This window comes from Oncorhynchus nerka, linkage group LG20 (genome assembly GCF_034236695.1).
Source record: "Oncorhynchus nerka isolate Pitt River linkage group LG20, Oner_Uvic_2.0, whole genome shotgun sequence".
NCBI classification, from domain to species: Eukaryota; Metazoa; Chordata; class Actinopteri; order Salmoniformes; family Salmonidae; genus Oncorhynchus; species Oncorhynchus nerka.
The window spans coordinates 66,509,414-66,525,962 of record NC_088415.1 but is presented as its reverse complement, the minus strand read 5'-3'; the positions used below and the strand labels follow the sequence as shown (position 1 = coordinate 66,525,962).

Below are 16,549 nucleotides of genomic sequence, written 5' to 3'. Positions count from 1 at the left end.
GCTTACTCACTTCCTCTTTCTTCAATATCTCATTACTCCTTTTCACTGTCAGCGGCGGAAAACAACAGCCATCAAGCATCATTTGATAATAATAACAAGCCTCTGAAGGACACGCTACAGAATGTGTTCTTTTTAGCACTATTTGACAGTGATGTGTCTCTACAGCTCCTCAGTAGCAAGGAGGGCCTTGATACAACACCTCAGATCGTAACAATCTCTTGGTCAGAGCCCTGAGGTACGGTGAGCCCAGACCCAGTGTGTAATGTTGGTCAGAGCCCTGAGGTACGGCGAGCCCAGACCCAGTGTGTAATGTTGTTCAGAGCCCTGAGGTACGGCGGGCCCAGACCCAGTGTGTAATGTTGTTCAGAGCCCTGAGGTACGGCGAGCCCAGACCCAGTGGTAGAAGTGTATGTGTGTTGCAGTGTCTTGTTTCATTGGGGGGGGGTCAGCCTGATTACACGTGTGTAGCGAGGAGGAGAGGTGGTTCTGCAAGTGGTCTGGTTATCACATGGGGAGGGCCTTACACTCTGTTAAAGATGGAATCCACAGTAGGGGAAACGGTACCACTGTCCGCCCCACCGCAGTCAGTTCCTCTCTGCGTGGGTGTGTGTTGGCAGGGAGAGGGGAAACCGTGGCCTTTCCTGATCTTGGGGAAGGAAGACATCTTGATAAACCGCTAGGTAGTGAACACCCTAAAGTAAACACACGCCACTCCCTACTCACAAACATATATATTTTTAATACTTTATTTGAATCCACCAATCAAATTTACAAAAAAAGGTCCCATTCTCCATAGCACTCAAAGGTAAAGAAAGCACCTCATTCTCCAAACACACACACATACACAACTAGCCAAGACCATAGTGTCCTTTTGACCCGAACCCTATCCCCTGCATTGCTTCCATCCTCAACCTTTAAATTGAAGACTCCTGGCCTGGGACAACAAATAGAGTCCTTGTTCCGATGACTCAGTTGGTTGGCTGGAGCCTGGTTCTTGCCCCACCAGGGTTGTGGATTCCAGCATGAGACTAAAAGTGACCACTACATAACCATAGTATCATTGTGATATCAAGAGGTTGTCTAGATCCATGTAAACAGTGGGAACCCCACCCACCCACTCTTCCCCTTCAATTGAACTAACCTAGACACTGTGTCCATGTGACTGGGTGGGGAGAGAGAGTTACTGTAGCCGCCAGGACAAATCAACACCCGGGCAGACAGATGCTGTTTTAGGCCCACTGTTATCATTAGGGCTTCCTACTGCACCACTCCATATTGTTCCCCTTTTAAAACGTTTGTTCCTGCTTTGGTCCATCCTCATCCATGTGAACAATAAAGCCCAAATCACATATGGAGGAGGTTTATCACTGTCACTGAATCAGAGTGTGTGCATCTGTGCATGCGTGTGGAGGGTGTGTGTGTGTGTGTGTGTGTGCGTGCTTGTGCATATGCGTGTGTGGGAGAGAAAGTGTTCCAACAAAGCCCTAGATATTTTGAGATTGCCAGTGTGACTTATTGAGGCTAAAAGCTGGTGAATAATTTGCCTGTTCAAACAATTTCTCATCCGACTCGCAAACTCAATTATGAAAATGAACTGAGTTGTACTGTAGAGGTCTGAGCTCTATGGTGGCATCTCACTTCTGACCATGTGGTAAGGTGTCGCATTGCACATGCTCAGTATTTGACCAGTTCATTTGCAAAGTCGGTTATTGATTTGATTTTGGGCGTGAAAATGAGGCCAAAGGTCACTGCACTGTGCTGATACAGCGGGGGAAAGTGCTGATCACAGTAGCTCATATTAAAATGTAGCCCTTTGCCCCGGGCTCGGAGTCTGTTCTTCAGAACATGACCACTTCCTCAGTGAATTTATTCTTCAACCCTCGTCTCTGACAGTATCAAGCCGACTTCACCGTTATCTTGAGCTACAAAGAAACGAGCACAATCACTGCTCCAGTTGCTTTAGGACCAGACCAAAAGCGCCAGGTACATATTGTGTGGAAGGAGGGTGTACATGTAGTCCTGAACAATGTTCCCTCTAAGCTGTGCCGAGCAGTAGCCCGAGACGGCCGTGCAGGAAATATCAGCCCACAGAGAAAAGCAGGAGATTGATCGTCACTTAACTTTCTTGAGCAGTGGTCACCAACCGGTCGATCGCGAACGCCTGGTCGATCTCCAAGCATTCCTAGTCGATCGGTAAACATTTCTGTAAAACAACAACAACAATAGAGCCTTGTGCCTGTGTTGGTCTCTGTGTTGGCGGTAGGTGCACCCGACTCAGCTGCCCTGCGCACTAGGTAGGCAAACTGTTGCCATTTTTAACCATAGCATGTGTCTAAAGATACAAACTCTGACTTCCAGCAGGCCCTGAGAGCAAATCAAGTGCACTATAGGCCTAACGCTGGCCAATCGGATGGCTCAGACGACCGTTGTCTGCAGTAACGTAGCAGCCATTAAAGAAAGCCTCAGCAAAGTTGATACTGTGAGATTTCTAAATGTTTAAAAATCATGACGAGAGAGAGAGACTGTCAACGAATAGGGCAAAGAGATGAGTTCATGTTTAAGTTCACACTCAGCACTGTCAACACTTTGTATTCAACACTTTTAGAAGCCATGAAATGTGCGTTCTTCCTATTTCCACTCAGCGCTACAACAAGCACTGCAGCAGTGATGAATGAGTAGGAAAGTGTATCTACAGGCTTGTTGTTATTATTAGCGGCTTGGGTCTTTTTTAATATCATGGGATATTTCACTTTCTCTGGTCAGAGGAGTAACAACATGAATTTGTGCATGAGGCAGAAATAATGCAGTGCGACTTGTGTTTCGCCATCAGCTGGAAGACTGTCCCTTTTTGGTCAGTGTCAGTGGACGAAAGGGAGAGGTGGACCCTCAGTCTGCTGCTCTCTCCATCTGCTGAGACTGACCATCAGATGCAGGCATCATCACCACAGTAAACAAATAAAAAGCACATTATTTAAATATATGCTCAATCATTACCGGTGTGATCATATAGCCTTCCTCATTAAAAAAAATATATATATAAATATATATTCCAAACAACAATGCATTCATTGGCAGGGCAATTCAAGCAAAGCCAATTTGCGGTGATAATGTATTGGGTATATAGCTTACTGCACAAACCTCATTGCGACAGTACTGTTTTTAATTGGTTAATGTTGCATAGGCTTATGTTTTTTAAAGTCATGTAAAAATACAAATAAATTCCGAGCGGTAGATCTCGGCTTCCATTTTGACTCAATGTGATCTTGACTAAGAAAAGGTTGGTGACCACTGTTCTACAGTTTTCCCTGTTAACAATATCAACATTTCCCTTTACTGTGGCAATTGTGATTGAATTAACGCAATATTAGCCACTTTCAATGCAACTTACCGAAACAAAACGGACTATGCAAGATATTTTGTTGTAGGCAGAACGCACCGGAGTAGGATTCTATTGCATTTGTATTTATTATGGATCCCCATTAGCTGCTGCCAAGTGCATTGACACACACTACTCAGCCGTACTTTACACAGACCGGTGTGACATAACCAATCAGAGCTGCAGTAGACCTATATGCAAATAGACCATTGGCATATGTGGATCTGTGCCATTTACTTTGAACTGGACTGTGTTTACAGCATGAGCGGCCGTGAGTAGATGCACTTGTTTTGAGATCAAAGTGAGAGCTGCGTGTAGCCACGTGTAAACATGTTAATATCCTTTGCTAGTTAGTGAATTATTAGCCCAGTTATAGATCCTTTGTATTCAGCAATAGGGGAGTGATTGCTTCCTACAAGAGCACAAAACGTGTACATTTCTAGACATCTTTGAAAAGAGAGTCAAGTAAATCAAGATTTGTTTTGTCTTAAAGGGGCAGTGTTGTATTTTGAGACAGGCTTGAATAAGCTATGTAGCCAATAGGCAGAGTGTAGCATAATTTCTGATTCTCTGTAATAGGGTATGGGAAGTGGTTTCTTACATCAAACAACACAACAACATTTTCAGTCACCTTATCTGAAGGACAAGTGGCTAAACAGGATCATGTCAAGCCATGCATTTTTTTTCCAAAAGTCTCATGGAATGTAGGCCTACATTGAACTTTGCGCTCAGTAGACCTGAAATTTGCTCAGTGGCGATAATCTTTTGAGGATACATTGGTCCTGACCTGGGCTTGAACCTGGGACCTTGCAACTGTCAACCCTACACCTTAGCATTTACGCCAAGAGACCAGAAACTCTTGAGGAGGTCGCTAGGTTGTAAGCTCCCTACAATAGAGTAGGTAACTTCTGTGTAGTGTTCTCCAGTCGGGGGAGTTTTAAAGCGATGCTAAAAGTGTTAGCCAAGGGGCCATGTGTCATACAGCATTCTCTCGTGTTAGTCTAACAGTCAGCATGTAAGGGACCTGTGTTGAATTATTCAAAGCTGTAAGAGCTTGTCCTGGTACTTAGTACTTACCCCATAGTACTACCCCACCAGCTCTCTCTCTATCCCTGTCTGGATTGAAGTGGCTGGGAGAGATGGAGGAGTGGTTTACAATGGGTTACATAACTGAAGAAATAAGGTAAACGCCAACATAAAGTGTCTTAATGCGGCGCCAGAACAGCTTCAATGCACCTTGGCACAGATTCTACTTTGATCCCTCATTTACTCAAGTGTTTCCATTATTTTGTCAGTTACCTGTATCTCTCTGACCTGGGATTGTTTCCTGTCCGCGTGTGTACTTACCCTACCTACCCTTCTATACTACCGGCAGCATAAACCCAGTGTGGAGTGGATGGGAGAGATGTAGAGGGCAGGAGTGATTTACTGTCGTTTACAGTAACATGTGAGTCATTTTCTATGGCCTGGGGTCGTGTCCATTCCACATCTGTTCTACATCAGATGCTTTGGCGTAGCGCCTTGGCCTAGCACACATGGCGGAGACATGAATAACAAAAGACAAAAACAAGTGTACAAGGTAGGCAGAGATTCTGTTCATAGATAGATAGGTAGGAGGAGAACAGAGAGGCACATGCAAGTGGAGAAGAATGTGAGAGAGCGAGAGAGGTTGAGAGAGTTGGCGGGCCAGTTTGCAAGACGGAGAGCAGGTGGATGTTTTGGAGAGACAGAGAAGACAGATGGACAGAGAAGACAGACTGATTGACAGAGCAACTTGATAAACAAGCCATTTGGCAGGGTAGCGGAGAGAGCGAGGGAACACGTCACAGAGGAGATGAACCGATGGGTGAAGGGAATAAAGACAGCTCAAAGAATGCCATAGCAAATTAGTGTTGAATTAGTGGACAGCACCTGGCATCATCATCTGTTGTCTGACTATCACTGTTGTGTTTAATGCTATGCTAAAAGCTATTCAGCGCCGTATGCTAACAGAGTGCGGCATCAGTGCTGACTGCGACTGTTTAGCGCTTATGCTAACACAGCATTGATTTGACTGGGTGCTGAGCGCTAGGCTGCTACGCTATTTAACTATTCATATCTCTCAGGGTTGATAATATACTGTATGTACAGTATGTAAATAAACGCAATTATCATTATTATTTGCTTTATAGTCATACATAATTACTATGTCACTTGATTAGCTTTGGGTTAATAGATGCAGGGTGAGTATACAGGTCTGTGTGCTAACTCGCTCCCTCTCCTCTGTGTGTTGAGTTAGCTGAATGCTAACTATGCTAACTCTCGCTCCCTCTCCTCTGTGTTAAGTTAGCTGAATGCTAACTATGCTAACTCTCGCTCCCTCTCCTCTGTGTTAAGTTAGCTGAATGCTAACTATGCTAACTCTCTCTCCCTCTCCTTGTGTGTTCCAGGAAAGCCCCACAGCATCGAGAGCTCGGAACGCGTGCAACTGTCGGGGACGTATAATGTCCGCAAAGGGAAACTCCAGCTGCCAGTCAACCGCTGGACCAGACGCCAGGTGATCCTTTGTGGCACCTGCCTCATTGTCTCCTCCGTCAAAGACAGCCACACGGGCAAGATGCACATCCTGCCCCTCATCGGAGGAAAGGTACAGTAAGACACAGGACTGACAAGACTGCTGTTACTGACACTACTGACAATGTTCTGTGACGGCTGGACCGGCAGCCGTATTGATAGTACCCACGCCAGGAAGAAAAATCACAAAGTTCATTCTAATTCTATGACACCAATGTGACATCCACAAAGCTTACTTTACTCGTACATCACCAGCTTTCCATTTCCATTTGTCTTCATTCTTGACTCCGTCTAATCAGTGTGTAATCATAGAGCTGAAATCAAATCAACAGTCTTTAATCAACTCTGTGACAGAGTCCTGGTGAAGGGCCAATAAGTCATGGTTGCAAATCCGCGTTTAATCTTCCAACATCCTTATTTTATATCTGCATTCTCCACATCAAGTACTCTATACCCTAAATGGATTGTTGGCCTTTATTCACTTTGTCCTCCAATTTAAAAGTCTTATCATGGTTCTGCCTAGTTTAGGCTGGATCCTCACGAATACATTTTCTGGCTCGGGATTGCACATTCCAAACAGGGAGTTAGGGAGAGAGCTTTTGGTTAATGACTGTTATCCCTTTATGGCTGTGTATCTGCAGCAGGGAAGGGCAGACAGGCCTGTTGAATAAGCCCTAAGGGCCCTCCTCAAAGGGTCTTTCTATCAGCCTGCCACATACTACATCCAGGCATGACTTGCCCGAGATGGCATAGCAGTTCAGACGTCTTTTGTCCTCGTCTTGTCGTGTCGTGTATATATATATATTTACAACTTTTTTCACATACATTTTATTTTTATTTTTCATCAACTCATCTTCAATACACTCTCCTGCAACCTGCCTCACCAATTGATATGTATAAATACGTATTATTTACCTCAAATCTGCAATCCTCCAAGAAGCTAGCCAGAAGCTAGCCAGAAACTCCAAGAAGCTAGCCAGAAGCTAGCCAGGAGCTAGCCAGAAGCGAATCAGAAGCTAGTTAGCTTCTTTACTGGCAACTCGTTAGTATTCAGCTAACCACGGTTTGTGGTCATCAGCTATCCTTTAACTCGAAAATCTATCGCCAGTTTTGTACGGCGCAGCGGCTCGAACGGAACATACCGGACCGATTTTTCTCTCCATGTCCCTGGATTTCAACTGCTCTCTGGACATTCACTCCCGGATCTCACAGCTAGCTGGCTGCTATCCGTGTGTCTATCTGCTTTCGTCGATTCCGGAGCAAACATCAATTACTCCGGAGCTAGCCAGCTCCGTCAATCACTCCTGAGCTCCGTCAATCACTCCTGGGCTGCAGTCACCTATCCGGACCCGTTTTACTGCCTACGCGGAGCCCCACCGGGCCTTCACAACTGGACTGCCGACGTTATCTACCCGAAGGAGATCCGGCTGGCTCCTCCGTCGCGACGTTACCTGAACGCCCATCTGCGGCCTGCTAACCGTTAGCTGTCTTACCGGCTGCTCTCAGAATAGACAATCGGACAATTTATTTATTTTTATTATTATTATGTTTCTTCTTGGGCCTCTATAACTATATCTATTGTTTTTATTTTTTTGTTGTTGTGTGATTTGGACTAATCCCCTCTACAACACGGAACTCCACTAATCTACTGACGGAACGCAAGAGGTGGCTAACAACAGACCTCCATCCTATGCTAGCTTGCTACCGATGTCCTGGCTAGCTGTCTAAATCGCCGTGACCCCCAAACCAACCTCTCCACTCCCTTGACCCTTTTGATCACTCGACTAAGGATGCCTCTCCTTAATGTCAATATGTCTTGTCCATTGCTGTTCTGGTTAGTGTTTATTGGCTTATTTCACTGTAGAGCCTCTAGTCCTGCTCACTATACCTTATCCAACTTATTAGTTCCACCACCCACACATGCAATGACATCTCCTGGTTTCAATGATGTTTCTAGAGACAATATCTCTCTCTTCATCACTCAATACCTAGGTTTACCTCCACTGTATTCACATCCTACCATACCTTTGTCTGTACATTATACCTTGATGCTATTTTATCGCCCCCAGAAACCTCCTTTTACTCTCTGTTCCAGACGTTCTAGACGACCAATTCTTATTGCTTTTAGCCGTACCCTTATTCTTCTCCTCCTATGTTCCTCTGGCGATGTAGAGGTGAATCCAGGCCCTGCAGTGCCTAGCTCCACTCCTATTCCCCAGGCGCTCTCTTTTGATGACTTCTGTAACCGTAATAGCCTTGGTTTCATGCATGTTAACATTAGAAGCCTCCTCCCTAAGTTTGTTCTTTTCACTGCTTTAGCACACTCTGCCAACCCGGATGTTCTAGCTGTGTCTGAATCCTGGCTTAGGAAGACCACCAAAAATTCAGAAATTTTAATTCCAAACTACAACATTTTCAGACAAGATAGAACTGCCAAAGGGGCGGTGTTGCAATCTACTGCAAAGATAGCCTGCAGAGTTCTGTCCTACTATCCAGGTCTGTACCCAAACAATTTGAACTTCTACTTTTAAAAATCCACCTCTCTAAAAACAAGTCTCTCACCGTTGCCGCCTGCTATAGACCACCCTCTGCCCCCAGCTGTGCTCTGGACACCATATGTGAACTGATTGCCCCCATCTATCTTCAGAGCTCGTGCTGCTAGGCGACCTAAACTGGAACATGCTTAACACCCCAGCCATCCTACAATCTAAACTTGATGCCCTCAATCTCACACAAATTATCAATGAACCTACCAGGTACCCCCCCAAAGCCTTAAACACGGGCACCCTCATAGATATCATCCTAACCAACTTCCCCTCTAAATACACCTCTGCTGTCTTCAACCAAGATCTCAGCGATCACTGCCTCATTGCCTGCATCCGTAATGGGTCAGCGGTCAAACGACCTCCACTCATCACTGTAAAACACTCCCTGAAACACTTCAGCAAGCAGGCCTTTCTAATCGACCTGGCCGGGGTGTCCTGGAAGGATATTGATCTCATCCCGTCAGTAGAGGATGCCTGGATATTTAAAAAAAATGCCTTCCTAACAATCTTAAATAAACATGCCCCATTCAAGAAAATTAGAACCAGGAACAGATATAGCCCTTGGTTCTCCCCAGACCTGACTGCCCTTAACCAACACAAAAACATCCTATGGCGTTCTGCATTAGCATCGAACAGCCCCCGTGATATGCAGCTGTTCAGGGAAGCTAGAAACCGTTATACACAGGCAGTTAGAAAAGCTAAGGCTAGCTTTTTCAAGCAGAAATTTGCTTCCTGCAACACTAACTCTAAAAAGTTCTGGGACACTGTAAAGTCCATGGAGAATAAGAACACCTCCTCCCAGCTGCCCACTGCACTGAAGATAGGAAACACTGTCACCACTGATAAATCCACCATAATTGAGAATTTCAATAAGCATTTTTCTACGGCTGGCCATGCTTTCCACCTGGCAACTCCTACCCCGGTCAACAGCACTGCACCCCAACAGCAACTCGCCCAAGCCTTCCCCATTTCTCCTTCTCCCAAATCCATTCAGCTGAAGTTCTGAAAGAGCTGAAAAATCTGGACCCCTACAAATCAGCCGGGCTAGACAATCTGGACCCTTTCTTTCTAAAATTATCTGCCGAAATTGTTGCCACCCCTATTACTAGCCTGTTCAACCTCTCTTTCGTGTCATCTGAGATTCCCAAAGATTGGAAAGCAGCTGCGGTCATCCCCCTCTTCAAAGGGGGGGACACTCTTGACCCAAACTGCTACAGACCTATATCTATCCTACCATGCCTTTCTAAGGTCTTCGAAAGCCAAGTCAACAAACAGATTACCGACCATTTCGAATCTCACCATACCTTCTCTGCTATGCAATCTGGTTTCAGAGCTGGTCATGGGTGCACCTCAGCCACGCTCAAGGTCCTAAACGATATCTTAACCGCCATCGATAAGAAACATTACTGTGCAGCCGTATTCATTGATCTGGCCAAGGCTTTCGACTCTGTCAACCACTGCATCCTCATCGGCAGACTCGACAGCCTTGGTTTCTCAAATGATTGCCTCGCCTGGTTCACCAACTACTTCTCTGATAGAGTTCAGTGTGTCAAATCGGAGGGTCTGCTGTCCGGACCTCTGGCAGTCTCTATGGGGGTGCCACAGGGTTCAATTCTTGGACCGACTCTCTTCTCTGTATACATCAATGAGGTCGCTCTTGCTGCTGGTGAGTCTCTGATCCACCTCTACGCAGACGACACCATTCTGTATACTTCCGGCCCTTCTTTGGACACTGTGTTAACAACCCTCCAGGCAAGCTTCAATGCCATACAACTCTCCTTCCGTGGCCTCCAATTGCTCTTAAATACAAGTAAAACTAAATGCATGCTCTTCAACCGATCGCTACCTGCACCTACCCGCCTGTCCAACATCACTACTCTGGACGGCTCTGACTTAGAATACGTGGACAACTACAAATACTTAGGTGTCTGGTTAGACTGTAAACTCTCCTTCCAGACCCATATCAAACATCTCCAATCCAAAGTTAAATCTAGAATTGGCTTCCTATTTCGCAACAAAGCATCCTTCACTCATGCTGCCAAACATACCCTTGTAAAATTGACCATCCTACCAATCCTCGACTTTGGCGATGTCATTTACAAAATAGCCTCCAATACCCTACTCAACAAATTGGATGCAGTCTATCACAGTGCAATCCGTTTTGTCACCAAAGCCCCATATACTACCCACCATTGCGACCTGTACGCTCTCGTTGGCTGGCCCTCGCTTCATACTCGTCGCCAAACCCACTGGCTCCATGTCATCTACAAGACCCTGCTAGGTAAAGTCCCCCTTATCTCAGCTCGCTGGTCACCATAGCATCTCCCACCTGTAGCACACGCTCCAGCAGGTATATCTCTAGTCACCCCCAAAACCAATTCTTTCTTTGGCCGCCTCTCCTTCCAGTTCTCTGCTGCCAATGACTGGAACGAACTACAAAAATCTCTTAAATTGGAAACACTTATCTCCTCACTAGCTTTAAGCACCAACTGTCAGAGCATCTTACAGATTACTGCACCTGTACATAGCCCACCTATAATTTAGCCCAAACAACTACCTCTTTCCCAACTGTATTTAATTTATTTATTTATTTTGCTCCTTTGCACCCCATTATTTTTATTTCTACTTTGCACATTCTTCCATTGCAAAACTACCATTCCAGTGTTTTACTTGCTATATTGTATTTACTTTGCCACCATGGCCTTTTTTGCCTTTACCTCCCTTCTCACCTAATTTGCTCACATTGTATATAGACTTGTTTTTTTTTACTGTATTATTGACTGTATGTTTGTTTTACTCCATGTGTAACTCTGTCGTTGTATGTGTCGAACTGCTTTGCTTTATCTTGGCCAGGTCGCAATTGTAAATGAGAACTTGTTCTCAACTTGCTTACCTGGTTAAATAAAGGTGAAATAAAATAAAAATAAATAAATAAATGTAAAGGACTGTGACTCCCCATATCCCACCGCCACCACAGCTCAAATATCATGTCATGTCAAGACACGACCTCTAGATCTCTAGATTCCCATACATCTCCGCAGCGTGCGGTCGTAACTGTATGACTGGAAATTGCAGCCTGAGGCTCTTTTAATATGAACATCTGAACCGTTCAGCTCGTGCTGATGACGTCACTAAATGGACCATGGCCTGTAACATGGAACACAGGGACTGTGTTGTGTACTGAAAAAGTCCCTGGGTAGTTTATGTTTTTTCCTATAGGTATGTGTGTTTTCTGTATGCACACACACACACACACACACACACACACACACACACACAATGTCAATAGCCCTACAGGTTTGTTTGTCTTGCTTGTCTGACTCCGAAGGCGTGTGTGTTGTCATTGTCGTGTCTAACTGGCGATTTGTTTTCTGACAATGGTGTGATTTACCCTGGAGGTGTGAACGGAAGATGTGTGTTTGTTAATGCAGTCTCTAGGCCTAACGTGTGTGTGTGTGTGTGTGTGTAGGTGGAGGAGGTGAAGAAGCATAGCCACTGCCTGGCGTTCAGCTCAGCAGGGCCCCAGAGCCAGACCTACTACGTCAGCTTTGACAGCTTCACAGAACACCTGCGCTGGCACCGACACGCAGCCAAGGTACATCAGTGTGTGTGTGTGCAGTGGAGTACAGTAGGGGGTGAAACAGTAGCCCTCACTCACTCACACAAACGCTCACTCACTCACTCACTCACTCTCCTCTCTCTCATCCTAACTGAAGTAGGCCAAATCCAGGAAACCAATTTTATAAATATTATCAGGGACGAGCGTGTCATGGAAGCCCAGGGGAACACTCAGAATAGACCCTACTGTAGGACTGTGAGGAGGAGTGGCATGAGCCGTAGTCAAGGACTGGAGAGTAGCTAGTTAACCGTGTTCAGTAAGGGAAGTATTGTAAAGGAGATTATAGTGGAACTGGAGAGTATAATAAGAAGAATATAGCAGTAAGGAGAGTAAAGTAGAGCAGTGTTTCCCATCTCCAGTGCTCGATTGTCCCCATCACCACACATATTTATTGAGGATCCCCGGACAGACACACCTGATTCAACTTGTCGACTGATCATCAAGCCCTCAATGAGTTGAATCAGGTGTGTTTGTCCGGGGCTACAAGGTGTGCTGTTGGGGGTACTTGAGAACTAGAGTTGGGAAACACTTTAGTAGAGGGTATAATAAGGAGAGTATAGTGGAACTGGAGAGTCCAGAAGATAGTATAGTAGTAAGGAGAGTATAGTATGGATAGCATAGTGGAACCGGAGAGTATAGTGGAACTGGAGAGCACAGTAAGGAGAGTATAGTGGAACTGGAGAGTACAGACGATAGTATAGTAGTAAGGAGAGTATAGTGGAACTGAAGAGCACAGTAAGGAGAGTATAGTGGAACTGGAGAGCACAGTAAGGAGAGTATAGTGGAACTGGAGAGTACAGAAAGGAGAGTATAGTGGAACTGGAGAGTCCAGAAGATAGTATAGTAGTAAGGAGAGTATAGCATGGATAGCATAGTGGAACTGGAGAGTATAGTAAGGAGAGTATAGTAGTAAGTAGATTATAGTAAGGAGAGTATAGTGCATTTACATTTACATTTAAGTCATTTAGCAGACGCTCTTATCCAGAGTACAAATTGGTGCATTATATGTCCAGTGGAACAGTAGTGCATCTAAATCTTTTCAGGGGAGGGGGGGTGAGAGGGATTACTTTATTATAGGTAAAAGGTGGGGTTTCAGGTGTCTCCGGAAGGTGGTGATTGAGTGGAGTTTGTTCCACCATTGGGGGCCAGAGCAGCGAACAGTTTTGATGAGCGGGAAACGTGGAGGAACTGGGATAGTAGTAGTAAGGAGAGTATAGTAGTAAAGATTATAGAGAATATAGTGGAACTGGAGATAGTATAGTGGAACTGGAGTATAGTAGTAAGGAGTAAGTGGATAGTAGTAAGGAGAGTATAGTAGTAAGGAGCGTATAGTGTAACTGGAGAGTACAGTAGTAAGGAGAGTACAGTAAGGAGAGTATAGTAAGGAAAGTAATGTGTAACTGGAGAGTACAGTAGAGAGTATAGTAATAAGAAGAGTACAGTGGTAAGGAGAGTACAGTAGTAAGGAGAGTACAGTAGTAAGGGGAGTATAGTAGTAAGGAGAGTATAGTGGTAAGGAGAGTACAGTAGTAAGGAGAGTATAGTAATGATAGTATAGTAGTAAGGAAAGTAGAGTATAGTAAGGAGAATATAGTAGTAAGGAGAGTATAGTAATAAGGATAGTATAGTGGTAAGGAGAGTAGTGGAACTGAACTAAGTGTTCAGTCATGCTATGACAGATAACAGTAAATATACAGTAGATATATGGAAGCTAAACAGTAGACATACAGCAGATATACAGCAGATATACAGCAGATATACAGTAGATATACAGTAGATATACGGGAGAAATACAGTAGCTATACAGTAGCTATACAGTAGATATACTGGAGATATACAGTAGATATATGGGAGAAATACAGTAGATATACAGGAAATATACGGGAGATATACAGTAGATATATGGGAGATATACGGGAGCTATACAGTAGATTTACGGGAGATATACAGTAGATATACGGTAGATATACAGTAGATATACAGTAGATATACGGGAGATATACAGTAGATATACGGTAGATATACAGTAGTTATACGGGAGATATACAGGAGATATACAGTAGATATACAGTAGATATACAGGAGATATACGGGAGATATACAGGAGATATACAGTAGATATATACAGTAAATATACAGTAGATATACGGGAGAAATACAGGAAATATACAGGAGATATACAGGAGATATACAGGAGATATACGGGAGATATACAGTAGATATACAGGAAATATACGGGAGATATACGGGAGATATACAGTAGATATACGGGAGATATACAGGAGATATACAGGAGATATACAGTAAATATACAGTAGATATACAGTAGATACGGGAGAAATACAGTAGATATACGGGAGATATACAGTAGATATACGGGAGATATACAGTAGATATATCGTAGCTATACAGCAGATATATGGAAATTTACAGTAAATATTCAGTAGATATACGGGAGAAATACAGTAGCTATACGGGAGATATACAGGAAATATACAGGAGATATACGGGAGATATACAGGAGATATACGGGAGATATACAGTAGATATACAGGAAATATATGGGAGATATACGGGAGAAATACAGTAGATATACAGGAAATATACGGGAGATATACGGGAGAAATACAGTAGATATACAGGAAATATACGGGAGATATACGGGATATATACAGTAGATATACAGTAGATATACGGGAGATATACAGGAGATATACAGTAGATATACGGGAGATATACAGGAGATATACAGTAAATATACAGTAGATATACAGTAGATACACGGGAGAAATACAGTAGATATACGGGAGATATACAGTAGACATACAGGAGATATACGGGAGATATACAGTAGATATATCGTAGCTATACAGTAGATATATGGACATTTACAGTAAAATACAGTAGATATACGGGATTAATACAGTAGATATACAGGAAATATACAGGAGATATACGGGAGATATACAGTAGATATACGGGAGATATACAGGAGATATATGGGAGATATACAGTAGATATATGGGAGATATACAGTAGATATAGAGTAGATATATGGGAGATATAGATATATGGGAGATATACAGTAGATTTACAGTACATATACGGGAGATATACAGTAGATATATGGGAGATATACAGTAGATATACGGCAGATATACAGTAGATATACAGTAGCTCTACGGCAGATATCCAGTAGATATACAGTAGATATACAGTAGATATACGGTAGATATACAGTAGATATACAGTAGATATATGGGAGATATACAGTAGATATACGGTAGATATACAGTAGATAACATGAGATGACCTGTTATGTCTTGTCCTGTCTCACTCACGGTTGACTTCCTGCCTTTCTAATCTTAAGACGCCTGACCTATCAATGACCTGTTAATAACCACCCTAGGTCACACACACACAATCCTCCCACAAATCCACAATCCGCCCCCCAGTCACACACACATCCCAGCGGAGTCGGGATAATTATGTTTGACACCAGGTTTCCCCTTCCTCTTCCCTCCCCCGGTTGGTCAGATGGTGTCCCAGAGGATCAACTCTGTGGACCTGTCCTGCTGCAGTCTGGAGCAGCTGCCTCCCAACCTCTTCTACAGCCAGGACCTCACCCATCTCAACCTCAAACACAACTTCCTCCCCACAGACCACCGTCTACACCAGCTACAGAGGTAGGTGGTACGATCCAGGGGAATTGGACACACAGGGCTGGAATTATATGGGTTGGGTCTCAAGAAGGGGTAGGGTGGGGTGGGTTTGACCTGGTTAAGTTGCTCTGCCTGGACAGATCTGAGCATGGCATGGTTTGGCTTGGTTGGCTTAGTAAAGAGTTGGACTGGGTCACAATTAGGGTAGGGCTGGACTAGACTAGACTGAGCTGGCCTAGATTGGAGTGGACTTGGCAGAATAGTGCTGGGCTTAAGATGCACGAATGGGGTAGTGTCAGTTAGTGGGCAAGGCAGGGTCAGTGGCCTTTGGTTGGGCAGACTTGAGCTGCTTAGGACCAGGCCTAGCAGAGATGGGCAGGGTAAGGATGGGCTGGGATGGTCAAACAGACTGAGTTGGGCAGGACCAGGACAGGGCCTAGTTGAGTTGACCTGGACAGTCGGAGTGGATGGAGTCTAGTAGGGTAGCCCAGACCTGTCTGCCTCTGCAGGGAGGCTTTTAATATGGCCTGGCTCCCTCACTCTCCCTCTCAGTACTGCTCAGTGGGCACCATCTGGCCCCAGATTAAAGCACATAGCCAAGATGTACTGTACACTGTGTGTGTGTGTGTGTGTGTGTTTGTTTGTGTGTGTGTGTGAGTGTGCATGCCTGTCACAGCCTGTCTTAGAAATTCAGAAGATGATTTGTCATTTAACTGCACGTGCAAGTGTGTATGTATATTAGTGTCCTTGTAGTCTACGATGATAGAGAGAGAGCGAGGGCTAGAGTGGGGGA

At 44.4% G+C, this 16,549-nt stretch overlaps 1 protein-coding gene across 1 annotated transcript in view; it reads left to right on the top strand.

Moving 5' to 3' along the window:
- The window catches only part of LOC115102989 (PH domain leucine-rich repeat protein phosphatase 1-like), a 101,201-nt gene that overhangs the window by 47,558 nt on the left and 37,094 nt on the right, over positions 1-16,549 (top strand). Inside the window, 3 exon segments of the mRNA XM_029623505.2 lie at positions 5,806-6,002; positions 11,945-12,070; positions 15,632-15,780. Of these exon segments, the coding sequence (XP_029479365.2) occupies positions 5,806-6,002; positions 11,945-12,070; positions 15,632-15,780 (472 nt within the window).